This window comes from Sus scrofa, chromosome 9 (genome assembly GCF_054392235.1).
Source record: "Sus scrofa isolate SSC_HxYL_T2T_F1_AM1 chromosome 9, Sscrofa_HxYL_maternal_Yorkshire_Landrace_v2.0, whole genome shotgun sequence".
Lineage (NCBI taxonomy): Eukaryota > Metazoa > Chordata > Mammalia > Artiodactyla > Suidae > Sus > Sus scrofa.
The window spans coordinates 114703379-114719803 of record NC_139391.1 but is presented as its reverse complement, the minus strand read 5'-3'; the positions used below and the strand labels follow the sequence as shown (position 1 = coordinate 114719803).

General features: G+C 44.0%; 1 protein-coding gene across 5 annotated transcripts in view; it reads left to right on the top strand.

Annotated features, from left to right (window-relative positions):
- Positions 1-16425, top strand: part of CNTNAP2 (contactin associated protein 2) — a 2042838-nt gene that overhangs the window by 1869076 nt on the left and 157337 nt on the right. For all 5 annotated transcript variants that reach the window (XM_084977536.1, XM_084977535.1, XM_084977534.1 and 2 more), the window contains 2 exons: positions 6200-6436; positions 13640-13773. In XM_084977536.1, the coding sequence (XP_084833662.1) occupies positions 6200-6436; positions 13640-13773 (371 nt within the window). The remainder of the gene's footprint in view (positions 1-6199; positions 6437-13639; positions 13774-16425) is intronic.

Below are 16425 nucleotides of genomic sequence, written 5' to 3'. Positions count from 1 at the left end.
GTTGAAGCACAAAGCCCCAGTGCTGTGGTTTCAGAGGTGGGGCCTTTGATAATATAGTCAGCCCTCCATACCCATAGGTTCCACAGTCATGGATTCAACCAAAACATGGATCAAAAATAATAGGAAAAAATCACAATCACTGAAAGTTCCAAAAAGAAAAACTTGAATTTGCTGGGCTTTGGCAGCTATTTACATCATGTTTATATTTTATTAGGTACTATAAGTAATTTAAAGATGATTTAAAGTATTCAGTGGCGGGGAGTTCCCGTCGTGGCGCAGTGGTTAACGAATCCGACTAGGAACCATGAGGTTGTGGGTTCGGTCCCTGCCCTTGCTCAGTGGGTTAACGATCCGGCGTTGCCGTGAGCTGTGGTGTAGGTTGCAGACGTGGCTCGGATCCCTCGTTGCTGTGGCTCTGGCGTAGGCCAGTGGCTACAGCTCCGATTGGACCCTTAGCCTGGGAACCTCCATATGCCGCGGGAGCGGCCCAAGAAATAGCAAAAAGACAAAAATAAAATAAAATAAAATAAAATAAAATAAAATAAAATAAAATAAAATAAAATAAAATAAAATAAAATAAAATAAAAATGAATAAAGTATTCAGTGGGAAAATAAAAAAAATAAAATAAAATAAAATCACTACATGCCAAAAATGACACATTTGCCCCCACAATTCATAGGGCATTACTCTCCTTCCCCATCCCTGTCTAATAGCATTTTCTAGTTACCTCTACTGCCATAATAAATAAGAGTAAACATTGAAAATAAAAAATAAAAAAAAAGTATTCAGGAATATGTGTGTGTGTTCTATGCACACACAAAGTCATTTTATATAAGGGACTTGAGCATCCAAGGATTTTGGTTTCTGAGGGGTTCCTGGAACCAATCCCCCCTGGATACAGAAGGATGACTATAAATAGACTTAATTAAGGTCATGAGCTTACGGCCCTTATAATGGGATTAGTGCCCTAAGAAGAAGAGACCTGAGAGCTAGCTCGCTCTCTCTCTCTGCCATGTGTGCACACAGCAAGAAGATGCGTTTGGAAGCCAGGAAAAGAACTCTCACTAGGAACCCAGTCAGCCAGCACCTCAAAAATTTTGGATTTCTAGCCTCCAGAACTGTGAGGATAGAGTTCTATTGATTAAGACCCCTAACTATGGTAATCTGTTAGAGCAGCCTGAGCTGACTGAGGCACCTGCCAGAGCAGTCTGAGCTGACTGAGGCACCTGCCAAGATGGAGGCTGTATAAATATGGTTTTCTTGAACGACTGGGTCAATGACAGTGGGTAGAAGCGAGTTCCATGGGCTGGGAAAACAACTGTGAACATCTCTTCTCAGCTCCGTAGTGATGCCTTGTTGGCAGCTTGAAATCAGCCAAAGTGGAAGTGTTTACACCATGGGAAGAGGCAAACACTACAAATGAAGGTTCCCCCAGGAGAGCCAGCAGTTAACATTTACCACCACACCCCTGGAGAGGGTGGATGAAAGTCTTGTGGGAATGTGGTTCCCTGGGATTCTCATATTCACAATACACCTTAACATTTGTTGTTGTTGTTGTTGCTGCTGCTTCTGCTTTAATTACTAATACACAGTGGCACTCTTCAATTATCTTTTGTTACCCATCCAGAGTGATTCAGCATTTGTAGACCCTCCTGGCAAACTCACTATTATTTAAAGCACTGTTTTCTATGGGGAAATATATCCAAGTTGCAAGTTACTGACTTTAGACTTTTGGAAAAGAGCCCTTTTTTGAGCCAGGGACTTTTGATTCTGGGTCCTCATGGGGAAGTTAGAGAACAAAAAGAATGATGTCTGTTTAAAAAAAATATAGGTTGCAAAATTTATCTGAAGTGAAAAGGCAAAAGGAATAGAATTATTGAACTTGGACTAGAAAAAAATGAGGAGGAATTTAATAAGGGAGGTGAGTGCCAGCTGTTTTTCCGCTGTGAGCATCAGGGATTTGGATAGACAAGGATAAAAATATATTTTTGATATTTTTCTAGGATGTACGGTTTGTGGATTTTGTTTCAAACATTTCCAAACGTACTTTCCACAATTGGGGTAGTTTATATATGATCCATTTTGAGGACCAAGAAATGGCTAAGACAAGACTACTTGTCTGCTTCATCCCATCCCCTTTGGGGATCCTAAGCCTACAGATGGCATAATATACTTCAAGATTTTGAGAAGCTTAATTCAGCAAATCTCTTTCATAATACATCTTAGAATAACTAGACCCAAAATTTATCATTTTTTTCTATCGAAAAATGAATGTCATAAAACTTAAGCTATCTCATATTAGTGTAAAAACCTTAAACCAAGCATCCTATGTCAGCACTTTCTAGTCATTAAATGAGGTAAAAGTTATTTGGGGGCTTGTAAAGTTAGTGTTGTTTTTGTTATTCATTCGGAAGGGATGGGAGTATTGTTTCTCTAAATCATAGTACCCAGATTTGGCATTTCCTTAAAATGATCTGAAACAATGAAAAGATGGCTGTAAATCTGCCACTTCAAAACTTAAATGGTTCACAGCATCCCAGGCCCTGCTTTGACAGTGGGTTATGACATGGTTTCAGAATAAAGCTTCTTAACAATGACTCTAAAATACACCCCAAAGTGTCCTCTGTGACATATTTTTTATTTGTTTATCTAAAATCCTTAGTTTTCCAAATTTCCCTTCATGATCTGCCTTGAAATGATCCTCTCCAGTTTTGCTGAGAGAAGCATAAGGTCTCACCCCGACAGGACCACCTGGATGCCCCGCCAGGCACACCATCCAGCCTCAGCCCCGGCAGCTCCACCGGGCACACTGTCCAACCTCAGCTCTGGCTCCCAGGACCTCAGACTGGTGTTTCTAAGCATTGCCTCTTATACGTGCTGATTCTCAAGACCCACTGAGTCAGACTCTCTGAGCCAAATCCTGGGGCTGGGCTTGAGCACCAGCATTTTGACAGGCTCCCAGCCATGTTGAGAAATGCTGTCAGGGACTCAGCTCTGCCCACTGTCTGGGAGCAGAGTAACTGGGGAGAGCCTGGCATGAGGATCTTAGGTTCTTGCTGGTGAGGTGCTGCCTCCATGACTCAGGTGCCTGTGGTCTCTGTGGCTCTACCTGCTTTCTCAGCCTCTGCTGCCCAGAACCCTCCATAGGCCGAGCTGCCTCGCTCCTCCATCTTGAGTGTCAAGGGCCTGGTACATTTCCCTCTTCCTGTCCCTCAACTCTGTCTGCTCACCTCTGGGCAGTTCAAACCCTCTGGCCTTGATCTCTAGCCTTCCTCCCTCTCTGCAGGCCGCAGGTCTGCCTCTCCTCTCCTGTGCAGCCCAAGGCCATTCTGAGATACTAACCCCTGCATTCCCTGAGCATCTCTCTGCTATCAAAGGGAACTCCTTGGCGAGTTTGCTCCAGGTAGCCTGCCTGCTTTCCCTAAGTGCTCCCCACCCCTACCATCTGCTGGACACTCTCATATCGGCCAGTCCTAGAATGTCTGTCTGTCCCACTAGGATCTGAATCACAGAGGACAAGGATCACCTCTGTCCCTTTCACTGTTTCCCCAACTCCCAGCCTGAAATGCAGTGGGAGCCTAGTACGTCTCGTGTGAACAACTGACTTAGTGAGAGAGAACATGTGAATTTCACCTGGCAGCAAGATGCTGGGTGTGCAGACTCTCCTGCCTCTGGGTGTTTCAGCACGCTGCACTCTCAGCTGCAAGTGGCTTTCTTCCTCTTCTCCTTTACAGAGTAACCCACCTCTGGCCCCTTGGGTGCCCACTTCAATGTCTTTTCACCCAGGAAATCTCGCTGTGGAGCCCTGGAGACAGGCCTGACACCCCTAATGTTCTACGTTCTGCTCTTTATAAACCTGATTCTGTACTGAGCACACTGCCTTCATGTGGTATCTCTTAGCCTAAATTCTCCTCTAGCTCAAGAGCTCCTTGAGAACAAGAATTGTAGCCTCAGCGCCCAGCATGGTGCCTGGTGTGCAGCTGGCACTCGATAGGCATTTATGGAAGAGTGGAGGAGCCGGCTCAGGATCCTTGAGGCCATGAGAGGGAGGCTCTTCTCACATAACCTGCCATGTAAACTGCCATAACACCCACCTCTCTGTACTCAAAAGTGTTGATGTGTCTCCTCCCAGCCCCACTGCTGGAGAGAAGGCTCTTCAAGGGCATCGATGCATTTGCTGCATCTTTATGTGCCAGGGAGTCATGCAGTGTTTAGCGTGGATTAAGCATCTGTTTAATTCTGTATTTCCCAATAAAGACACTCTTGGCATTTTGAGCAGGACAATTCTTAATTGTGTGGACAGCTCCACCCATCATAAGACACTGAGTAGCCTTCGCTCCAGCCCACCAAGTGCCAATAGTTTAATCTCTGTAAACACACACACACACGCACACACACATCTTATGTGGAGGTCCAGGAGGAATATAGTACTGCCCATGGCTGAGAGCTTGTAGTAAAAGGAATTCCTTACCAGAGTCAGTGGGAAGCAGAACGAGGCAGAGCCTGCAGAAGCACCAGGTGCAGTATTGCAGGTGTGTGGTTGTATGAGGTGGGGAGTCCAGGTGGCACCTGTGGCCCTCGATAAAAAGTGGTAACCTATCTTTGTAATATGACTAACTAGTCTTTATTGGACACTTATATATTCCAGGCACTAGGCTACGTGTCCTGCATGGGTTCTTTAATTCTCACAACAACCTATGAGGCCCCACTTTTCAGAGAAGGAAACCGAGGCATAGAGAGTTTCAAGCCACTGGCCAAGTTAACAGAGTTGATTATGGGCAAGGCCATTGTTCACCTGCAGGTGTCTGATTCCAGACCGGGGATCACTCTGCTGGGCTCACTCTTTCTGTGCTAGACTTCTTTACCAAGAGGAAGCTTCAAAATTCCCAGAGGGGAGAATCCTTTTTAAATCAGTCCTCTCCCATCGATTGTAATATAGAGCAGTGTTTCACAAAATACCTCCTCCATCATTTCATGAGATGTCAAGTCATGAGAAAAATACGTTCCACAAAAAGGAGTTTGAGAAACACTTTCTGTGCAGAGAGCAATGAGGCAGTAAGTGTGGAGGCCGAGCAGATCTTGCTGGCGTGCCTCGGCCTTTCACAGGGAGTCAGGAGGTGACTTTAGAACATGCGGGAGCAAACAGTAGGGAAAACTACAGTAGGACCTTGTCTGCCAGGAAATGATTAAAAACCAATTAGCATTGATTAGGCTACAGGGAGAGGGGTGGGAATTGATGAAGGATGGATGACCTTTCTTCTAATTTCTTAACAATAAGAATAATAGGTACCATTTATTAGGTGCTAATTACTTTAATTATTTTGCATAATTCTCCCTGTTATTATCTCCCTTGCACATATAAGGCCCAGAGAAGCTGGTTAAGTGACTTCTCCTAAAGTCCGCATATCCGGTTAATGGCAGCACCAAATTTGGACCCCATTCCCTCTGCCTTTGTGTTTGGTGATTTTGAACACTATACCCAAAGCCTCCCAGGATCATCAGGGCTTCACCTAGGACTGTTCCTTGTGAACATTCAGAGCAACTCCAGTGTCTCAGCACAAGTCCACCAGCTCCCAGTGGTTCATGATACCACTGCTTTTACTCAGCATCTCTCAACCTAAATTAGGTGTTTGGTCTAAGTACTAAACATGGAATTTTTTCTGGCATGGTTTGCATTTCTTAATTTTACAATTATACTCTAAGTTTACAGGTCACTCTACTCCATTACGTGCTTTTTTGTTTTTTGGTAGCATATCGTGTTGATGGAGTATGTCCATCTGCGTAATTTACCTAGTCGGGTCCCCTGCCTCCAGTCAGCCCACCTTCTGTGAACTGCTGAACTGCTGTGACAAAGCTAATGGCCTAGGAGTTCCCTTCGTGGCTTAATGGTCAATGAGCCCTACTAGGAACCATGAAGATGCGGGTTCGATCCCTGGACTCATGCAGTGGGTTAAGGATCCCAAGTGAGCTGTGACATAGGTTGCAGACATGGCTCAGATACCTTGTTGCTATGGCTATGGCATAGGCCAGTGGCTGTAGCTATAGCTCTAATTCAACCCCAGCTTGGGAACTTCCACATGCCGCAAGGGCAGCCCTAAAAAGTAAAAAAAAAAAGGCTAACCACCTACCCGGCTTGGAATGTTGGTGGTAGCAGCATCAGGCTTCTCATTTTTCCATTTCCTCCTTCCTTTCCAACAGATGTGGGTGCGTTTTTTGAAGAGGGGATGTGGCTGCGGTATAACTTCCAGGCACCCGGGGTCAATGCCAAGGAATCAGGCGGCAGATGGGAGAACTCACCGGAACCGCCGAGCACAGCCCCAGACCTGGCCCGCGAGGAGATCCACTTTAGCTTCAGCACCACCAAGGCGCCCTGCATCCTTCTCTACGTCAGCTCCCTCACCACGGACTTCCTGGCCGTTCTCGTCAAACCCACCGGTAAGAACCAGGGTCCCTGGCCTTCTGCCATTCCGTACTGGATGGACAGAATGTCCTAGGAAATCTGGATAGTTCTTGGCTTGTCCTTTATTCCCTACCAGACGTGGAGCAAGTCATCTAACCCCCTTGAACCCCACTCCCCTATGTGAGAGCAGGAAAGTGACCTGTCAGATGGGGACTGTGGCATCCTGCTATGGCAGTGACATTGCTAAGGCATGTCTAATCCTTTACAAGAACCGTATTGTATGAATATGAGGTGGTTTCATATGTATAATGAGGATATTTTCCCTATCAAAGAAATACATTCACTGCTCTACTAACTAGCGATGAGTTGTAAGGTAGTAAAATCAATTTAATATAAATCAATGGATTATCCTTATTACGATAATGCATATGTAGTTTCCTAGAGAACATATGAACCTTTTTTTTCCTTTTTTTTTTTTAATGGTGCACCTGAGGCATATGGAAGTTCCCAGGCCAGGGATCGAATCAGAGCTGCAGCTGGGGCCTACACCACAGCCACTGGCAACACCAGATCCTTAACACACTGAGCGAGGCCAGGGATCAAACCCACATCCTCACAGAGACAATGTCAGGTCCTTAACCCACTGAATGGGAACTCCCTGAACCTTTAACAGAAATAGAAAACCAGAGGTGTTGTCATGCCTAGGCCCTCTCAGAATTTTACATTCATAAGATATACCCCTGGCATAAACGTGCTTAAAGCTGGAGTGTATTTACACATGTAACATCAGGGACTATCTTGATCTCCATATATTCACTGAGCCAGGAGGGTCAGACCAAGGCTGAAAGAGGCATCCTGGTCAGAATGTACAAATGGGTTTATCTTCCAGAGACATCTACGTGGCCCTAAGGCATATAAACATGCAGGCTTTGAGGACTTTGTGTCCTCTCTGAAAACATGAGTTCTTAAGCACTTGAAGTTTTGTTTTGTTTTTGTTTTTGTTTTTGATTTTTTGCTTTTTAGGGCCGCACCCGCGGCACATGGAGGTTTCCAGGCTAGGGGTTCAATCAGAGCTACAGCTGCCGGCCTACACCACAGCCACAGCAAGGTAGGATCCGAGCCGCATCTGTGACCTACACCACAGCTCAGAGCAACCCCAGATCCTTAACCCACTGAGCGAGGACAAGGATCGAACCTGCAACGTCATGGTTCCTAGGTGGATTCGTTTTCCACTGCACCACGACGGGAACTCCATAAGGCACTTGAAGTTTTAAGAAGATCTCTTTTTTACAAATGAAAATATATAGGTTTATCAAGGCACACATCGCTCTCATTTCCCAGAGGGACTGTGCAGGTTTTAGAGATGGAGGCTGCCTCTCGAGTGGTCCTGCTCTCTGGTGATTAAAGCTCAGCAGTCTTCTTGGACAGCTATTCCAGGGTCACAGCATCTTAAAGATCAAGATTTTCTTCCATGGGCACTAATAATAATTATCATGAACCCAGTTCAGCTTGAGTTTAAGAAAAAAATTACTAAATCCTTAAACAACTTCTGTGGGCAGCATCCTGTTGGTTTAAAAGCTGGGTGAGGAAAAAAAAACATTCCTTAGGATTTTTCCTTTCAGAAATGATTTCTAAAGAAATAAGCCAAAAATCAGACAAAGATTCAACACAAAGATGTTCATCATAGTTTATAGTGTTATTTATGAAAATAATAACTGGAAGAGACCTAGAAGTTCCATTTTGGTAAAATGGATAAAGAGAAAATCACCATTCCATGGCATATTGTGTATCCACGAAGAATAATATTTATGAACAGTAATTAATGACTTGGAGAAAATGTTTTATGTAATATTATGTTAAACCAAAAAAGGCATGATACAGCCTTGACTGTGCAATATCAGTTTAGCTCTGTAAAAGAGAGGGATGGGAGAAAAAAGCAATAATGAGAGTACAAAGGGTCTCTGTTTGGATAGTTGACTCATTTCTCCTGGGTAATACTCTCCTGCACATGCATGTCAAATGCTCTCAATGAGCAAGTAAGACTTGTTCTCATCAGAAAAATAAATAGTAAATAAGATTAGGAAGTGAGGAAGCAGAAAAGCGTGTAACCTCTGCTTTCTTGGAGTTCACCCACTAGTATTATTTCTCCTGCATCAGAGTAAAGCGATGTTTAACCCATTGATGTTCTCCACCCACCTGTCCCAACGTCCCCTCTGTGCACTGGGAGGATAGGGTCTCCCCTCTAGCTGAAAAGGCCCCAGTAGATGCTGTATTGTCTACTCCTTCAGCCATAGCCATGTTCAAATTTGGTCCCGTGGGAGTTCCCATCGTGGCGCAGTGGTTAACGAAGCCAACTAGGAACCATGAGGTTGAGGGTTCCATCCCTGGCCCTGCTCAGTGGGTTAACGATCCGGTGTTGCCGTGAGCTGTGGTGTAGGTTGCAGACGTGGGTTGGATCCCGAGTTGCTGTGGCTGTGATGTAGGCTGGCAGCTACAGCTCCGATTCGACCTCTGGACCCCTGGGAACCTCCATATGCCGTGGGAGTGGCCCAAGAAATGGCAAAAAGACAAAAAAAAAAAAAATTTGGTCCCAGCTCTATTCAGTAATATCAGCACAGCCTACTCCAGCCCTGGTGAGCACTCATGCCTGTGTCTATGGGGATTCGCCATATGTGCGACCTTTGACTAATTGGCTCCATATTAGCAGCTACCATGTTAAGGATGCGTGAAGCTCTGTCAAGTGTTTCATGTGTGTGAACTCCCCAGAACTCACACTCTGTGAGGTCCACACCTCTCCTAGCCTCCTTGTGACACAACTGGAGATTCAGTGATCTGCACATTCAGCTGGTGATGGTGGAACAGGGTTTTTGAACCCAAGTGTCTGAAACCAAACCAAGTTCTCCACTGCCTGTCTCCACTGCAGACATCTAGAATATTAGCTGCATTTGCAAAGCATAAATAGTTCTCTTATTTATTACAGAGCCATCTTCAACTGCTGATGAAAATTTGGCTTTTTCACACTCCAAATACTGCATTTTTTAACTAATTAAGATTTAAAGCTAGAAAAATGAGAGGAATTCTCTCAGGGAAAAGAAATAAATAAGGACTATGCCAAATATAAAAATAAAACGGGAAGTCCTTACTAAATGCCCTAGCATCTCGCAAACCTAACATATTGGAAGCTGAATCTCCCTCTCTGCTCCCAGAAATAGCCCCTCCCAGACCCTCTTGTGCTGACGGTGCCACTGCCTCCCAGACCCCTGGACTCACAGGTGTCACTCATCCTTCCCCCTCTTGTAGTGAGAAAAGTCCTGTGGATCCTTTTCTCACCATGTCCTCGAGTGGCTCTTTGCTTCCTCACTGCCACTCTACTGGCAGATGTCTTCTAAAGGCTTCCCAACACTGCTCATGTCATGGCACACATAGAATATTGTATTGAGATGGCACCTGGGGAGATGGATGAGGTTGTGTTTGGGAGGCCACCAACCCTGGGACTCCCACGTGTCTGCCGAGGCCTGAGAGGAGCTTGGTTCCTGACACCCATGACCCCTCTGTGGGGTAGCAGCACAGCCCTCACGTCCCCGGGAGGCTCTATCCTGGTCCATCTCCCTGCTTCCTGTCACCCCAGCCCTAACCATCCCCACCACAGGCAGGGCAGTATTTCTTCGTCCACAGGAGCCGCCATCATGCACTCAGGAGGGCCTCCCCCCAGGGACAGCAGGACAGGTCCCAAATCCCACCACCTTCCAATCAGGACCCGCCAGCCTCATGGTGAGAGCCCAGAGTACAGAATAGAGTGTCTGCGTTTGGATTCTCCTTCTGCCTTTGAGAGTCACGTGATCCTGGCCATCACAAACCATCCTGTGCCTTGGTTTCCTAATCTGTAAAAAAAGTGAAAGTCACATGAGTTAGTAAGTGTAACCCATTACACACACACACACACACACACATGCACACGCACACACGCACAGATATTGTGTGTATGTTATGTATGTTAGTGGTTATTATCTGGAGGCCACTGGTTCAGTCTACATTTGCCCCCATATTGAGGCCACACATCCCTGCCCTGCCTTTTCCAGGCACTCTCCACACCTCAAGCACCCCAGGGACATCTGCTTTTGTGCCCATCACATCCCCTTTCCTGAAAAATCTCCATCTTCCTCTGTAGCTTCATATCTGCCTTTCATTCTGGACCCAGATCAAGCCTCACCTCCTTTCCATGACTTCTCTTTCCTTTAAACTCCTATTACACTCATTTTCAATGTCATTTGTTTAGCTCTTAGTGCCCTGTATTGTTATCCATCTTCATTATAAATATCCCTTGTCTCCCAGCAAGATGAAAGGCCCCCGCTGTCCTTCTCCTGCCTACAGTAGGTGCTCTGTGTTTGCTGATGGTAATGATGAGGACCAGGAGAGAATAAATCTGTTAAGCACATTATTTGCTGCAGCCAATAAAAGAGCAGTCCCTTATAACTGCTTTAATTCACTTGGGAAATGAACATGAGATGCAAGAAGTGAAGTATCTCTCCATCTTAATAATATTTTATTTTAATGAACAAATATTAATATTCTCCTTCCCGTCATTTAGCGGTCCTATTGTGCTATTATTTGAAAGGAACAAATATATCATTTAGATTTTATTATTCAAGAATATTGCCATTACTGTTTATAGATGTTCACCGTATATAAATTTTAAGTTCCAACTCATCTTTTTCCTCAAGGAAAATCACTTCTGTTGCCATTAAGTGAAGTGGTTATAGGAATTTTAAATCACATTTACAAAGTCCAAGAAAGCCAGAAAAGAGAAAAACTAATGAAGACAACTTAATACTGATTTTAATGAGCTGGAGAGTAAAAAGGAACCAATGACAATGAGATAATCAGGAGAAAAAATGTCCAGGATGGGTTTTTTTGTTGTTGTTTTTTGGTTTTTTGGTTTTTTTGGGTTTTTTGGGGTTTGTTTTTTTTTTTTGTTTTTTTTTTGTTTTTTTTTTTTTTTGCATCATTACCAATTCCTCTGACTTCTAGCCTCAAAGCAGAGCTCTGTCTTAATTCTTTCTCTTCATATCCCCAGATGCCAGCACAGTCTAGCCCATAGCAGGGACTGGGGCTGGATATCTGTCTATATTTGAAGTGGACTTCACATTTATAGCCAGGCAGTCCACTTCCAGACCTTGAAAAATTGAGTTCAACAGTGTTTGCTGGGGCAAAAATAATTATGTTCTAAAGAGGAGTTCCTGTTGTGGCTCAGTGGTTAGTGAATCCGACTAGGAACCATGAGGCTGTGGGTTCAATCCATGGCCTTGCTCAGTGGGTTAAGGATCCGACGTTGCCATGACCTGTGGTGTAGGTTGCAGACATGGCTCGGATCCCACGTTGCTGTGGCTCTGGTGTAGGCCGGCAGCTACTCCGATTAGACCCCTAGCCTGGGAACCTCCATATGCCGCAGGAGTGGCCCTAGAAAAGGCAAAAAGACAAATATAAAACAAAACTATGTTCTAAAGAAATGCATTTTTAAATGATGAAACAATACAGCTGTATATTTAAGAAAACTGGCTGTGATGATATGAGGTCAGAACATCAGAAATAAAGTAGAGAATAAAAACTCAAGACAATAGACTTGTTTGTTCTGCATGCAACCAAACAACTGCCTAATCATCCCCTTCACTCCCAAGCAATAGATGATTTCTAATGCTATTAGGGTAAAGACAAAATAAGGCAAAACACTGAGGGGTGGAAAGACACGCAGCTCAGGAAAAGGGAAAAGCATATGCAAAGGTCCAGAGGCGGGAAGAAGAATCGTATTTTCTAGGGAATACAATCTAGGCATGAATATAGACACGTTTAGGAAGACAAAACTCAACAGTGCTTGGCTGAAATGCTATAAAGCAAAAGAATCTCAGACCAAATGCTAAGGCAAAGCTCAGAAATAAGCAAGGTTTGGTACCTTTGTTCAGAAAGCAAAAATAGGAGTGTCAGCAATCCATGATTATTCTAATGAATGTTTCTTTCAATTCTGGGAACATAGTTCAATGTTGTAAATGGCACATGTAATGCTAAATAAGGAAGGCAGCCTTCAAAAACTGTTTCATTTACTTATGTTTATATAAGGGCTTGAGAATTACCTGAAAGAGAAACTGCCAAATATTGAGAGTAGTTATCTCTGGATGGTGAGGTTTCCAGTGACTTTCTTTTTTTTTCTTTCTGTTTACTTTATAAGTTTTATCATATTTTATTTCACAACTGAAAATCAGAATACCAGTTTTGTTGCTCTGGAAGAAAAATGAAAGAGGCAACAAAGCATCAATGAGGTGACTTAACCATTGGTCAAACTCTTACTAGATTACAGGCTCTGTTTTTAAGCTCTGAGGTGTCAAAATCTATTAACACGAAGAGTCCAAGTGAAGTAAAAGTTGAGATAAAAAGTTGATGCCTTTAAAAATCATAAATATGGAAATTAAAATTTTTCCTTAAAATTATAAATAAGGAATCATAAATAAGGAATTATGTTTGCTATGAAAATTAACAGCAAGATCTAGAATATTATATTAGTCTTTTTGAATATTGCTTGTCATTCTTGGGAAGAAACAAGAGGAAAAAAAGAATGATTCGTTGAGGCAAAGTGAATTATAACAGAGACAGTGGGGACTAATCTTTTCCTTCAATTTGCATTTGGGTTGATGAGGTCTCTAACCTAGAGTAAAACCCACTGCTTTCTTTTCTTGGTCTCAGTGAAGCCACCCTAAATCCCATGAATTTACCTTTTGTTGTTATGTTTATTTTTAATGTTGTATGTTCATGATTCTTTTAAATGCTGAGTGTCACACTTTGTGGATGGCATGAGACCATCCCAGCATCCTGCATTTATTTTTTATTTCATCGAGTATTTTGTGGGGCTGTAAGCGTCTCCATGGTCCTATATTGTGTATATTCTCATTCTTCCTTCTCAGCTGCAATCCTGACTTGGATCCTTTATACCATTTGCTGCTTCAGCTTTGATGATGGTCACTGCTGGCTCCTTCTGGGTAGATTGCAAACATGTGCATGCCTGGTGCTCTTAACCTTTATGGATGAGTGTGTCTCTAAGCTAGTGAATCAGAAGAGCGATGGCACTGACGAACCTTGAAGGATAGAGAAGAATTCAGTGGAAACCTAAGCATCAAGGACTCGAAGAAGTGACCATAAAATGAAACCAAGAGCAGAGGAATTACTGAGTTTCTTTCCTTTTCTCTGTGTAGGAAGCTTACAGATTCGGTACAACCTGGGTGGCACCAGGGAACCATATAACATTGATGTCGAGCACAGGAACATGGCCAACGGGCAGCCCCACAGTGTCAACATCACGCGGCATGAGAAGACCATCATTCTCAAGGTAAGCATATGTTACCTATCGATTGTTCATGATATAGTGATGCAATCTCTGTCCTCTGTCATACTTGGCCATTGGTTTGGCTTGGCTTGGCTTGGCTTGGCTTGGTTTGGGGTCATTAAGACAGGTGGAAAGGAGGTTGGTGCTACACTCTCCCACAAATTTCTAACCAGGGAAGTACAAAGATATGTAGTCTCTACAGGAAAGACAATGATGAAGTTGATGGGGAAAAGATTTCTTGGGAGAAGGTAGAAGAAATATATGCTCTGTAAATTCTTTGTAGCTTTCCTACTTTGAGGGCTGCACATCAGTCTACTGCTTATGTGTAGTACCATCTTTTTTCTCCATGATCTCAGATGTCTGAAGCTTATCGTGTTTCCCAGCAAAGGTTATTTTGGTTTACCTGACCTACGTCTTTCATGACTCCAATGCAATATGAATAACCATTTTTTTTCCTCTGTGGATGCTTCACCTTAAAAATCCTCAAAACACAGACCTTTCCAAGCGCCTCAAACTCTGGTTGTAGGCTTTCCACACACAAAGGGACGGTTTTATTACAACACTCAAATTTTATTTCAGGTTCATTGATTGTCCCCCCCGCCCCCAACCACTGATTTTTACAATGAAGAAACCGGCCTGGGAGACACCATGAATAAAACATGACATGAGGAGGTCTCCCTGGGAACTAAGCCAGAGATCAAGGCTGGGAACTGTCACTGCATTTTCTAGAAGGAGTTCAAAATAGATACCTGTCAGGAAGAAGAACAGCAGGGGGACGCTGTTTTGTCAGCCAAGTGGAGTGTCGTTTGGCAGGGGTTCAGCAGCCTCTTCGACCTCATTCGGATTCGGCTGGTTGCTGTGGGAAGTTCAGGTTGCAAAGAAAAGGCATAAGGCCTGTCTTTTTTTGAGAGCTGGCAGATGTCAAATTCATAACTTGATATGGAGTTTACGCTTGGCCTTTAGCAGTAAATGCTAGAGGCTATTTTCAAGAGAGGTCTTGCCTAGAAAAATGACAATGTGCAGTTATAGCCTATTGTGCAATCAATCAAATGGGGTGTAAATAAGGTTATCTCCTAGTGACAGACAGTTGCAGAGCCTAGCACGGTGCCTGGCATGTACAGGGTGCTGCCAGTTATTTACCAAGTAGACCACACCTGTCTTGAACCATAACTCACGTTTTATTCAGAAAAGCCAGCAAGTCCAGGATTAGTGTGGTTTATGCCATTACAGGATAGGAATGGTTTTATACAATTTTTATCAACATTGTGTTTATTGGCTTTTGATTAGAGACATTCTCTTATTTTAAACCATGCCATCTGTCACCCCTCTTAAAGAAAGTGATTATCTTGCCATTTCACCATTGCAAAATAACATTGAAAGTTGAGCTCAACAATCAGCTTGAAGGAGAGTACCATGAAAGAGAGCTGTTTCAACTATGGGATTTTGCAGGGTTAATCCTCACTGTCTCCAGGACGCCTTATTTGTTGGGGCTGAGTCCCATGGATTGAGGGGGACATGCAGAGATGAAAGTGGGGTGCATGAGAGAGGAGAGCCAAAGTGATAGGCTATCAATAATTCCATTTCTGAGCACATTTCACCAGATGAGAGTCTGGAGTAAGAGTAAGTCAAGAAGGCCTCCCTCTGGCAAATTCCACCAACTGGGGGATCTTTGGAAGGAACCAGCAACTCTTACAGAACAAATATCCACTTAATCAGAGCTGCTCTCTGCCCCAGTGAATTAGAGATGGCCCTGAAGAAAAGGAGAGAGGTGGGCTGTTTTAAGGACTTAGGGCTGTTGAGGAGTCGAATAGCCGAGAAGTACAGATAGTGAAGGAGCCAGAGGCCTGCAGAGACCAGAGGACTGAGAGGGGACCCGGGGAGTGCCAGAGTGGTGAGTGTTTGCTTCTATTGCTCAGGGTTCTTCTGGTCACAAATGACAGAAAACTAATTCAGAATTCATTTGTAGGGAAAATTCCTAGGCTAGGTTATAGAATTCAAGAAAGGAAACCCCAAATTTTGAAATAGAATCCAGGAGACCTGGAGGATTAAAACACAGACGAGACCTTCACTGAGTGCCACCCCCACCCCGTCTCTCCCTCCTTCCCTCTCTCTCTCCCTCCCCTTTCCCTCTCTGTCTCTCTCTCTCCCCCCTTTCCTCTCTCTCCCCTCCTTCTCTGTCCCTCTCTCTCCCTTTGGCTCCCCCTCTTGCTCCCTCCCCAACTCTCCCCCCCAGCCTCCATCCCTTCCTTCCTCCATCACCTCTGCATATCTACCTCCCTCTGAGGACTAGATTACTTCCTCTTGCAGCAGGCTCTATCTTTCACATTTCATGGAACACAAACACCGAGGTACTAGACTCACATCTTTTCCATTTTGCTACCAGAAGGAAGGTCCTTGTTTCTCAGTTCTCATTTCAAAATCCCAGGAAGGTTTCTGATGGGCCTGACTTTGGTCAGATACTTCTGCTGTCATGAGGCGGGGGCAGCAATGATGAATAGCCCCTCATCAAACCTCATGATCAGAGGGAGGGATGGGGGAGAATTCTCTAAGAGACCAGGAGTATGGTTCCAAGAAAAGGAAACAGGAGGGGTATGAAAAACTCTGGCCACACAATGCCTTGGAAAAGATGGAAGTGAGAAAAGATGTGGAGCAAAT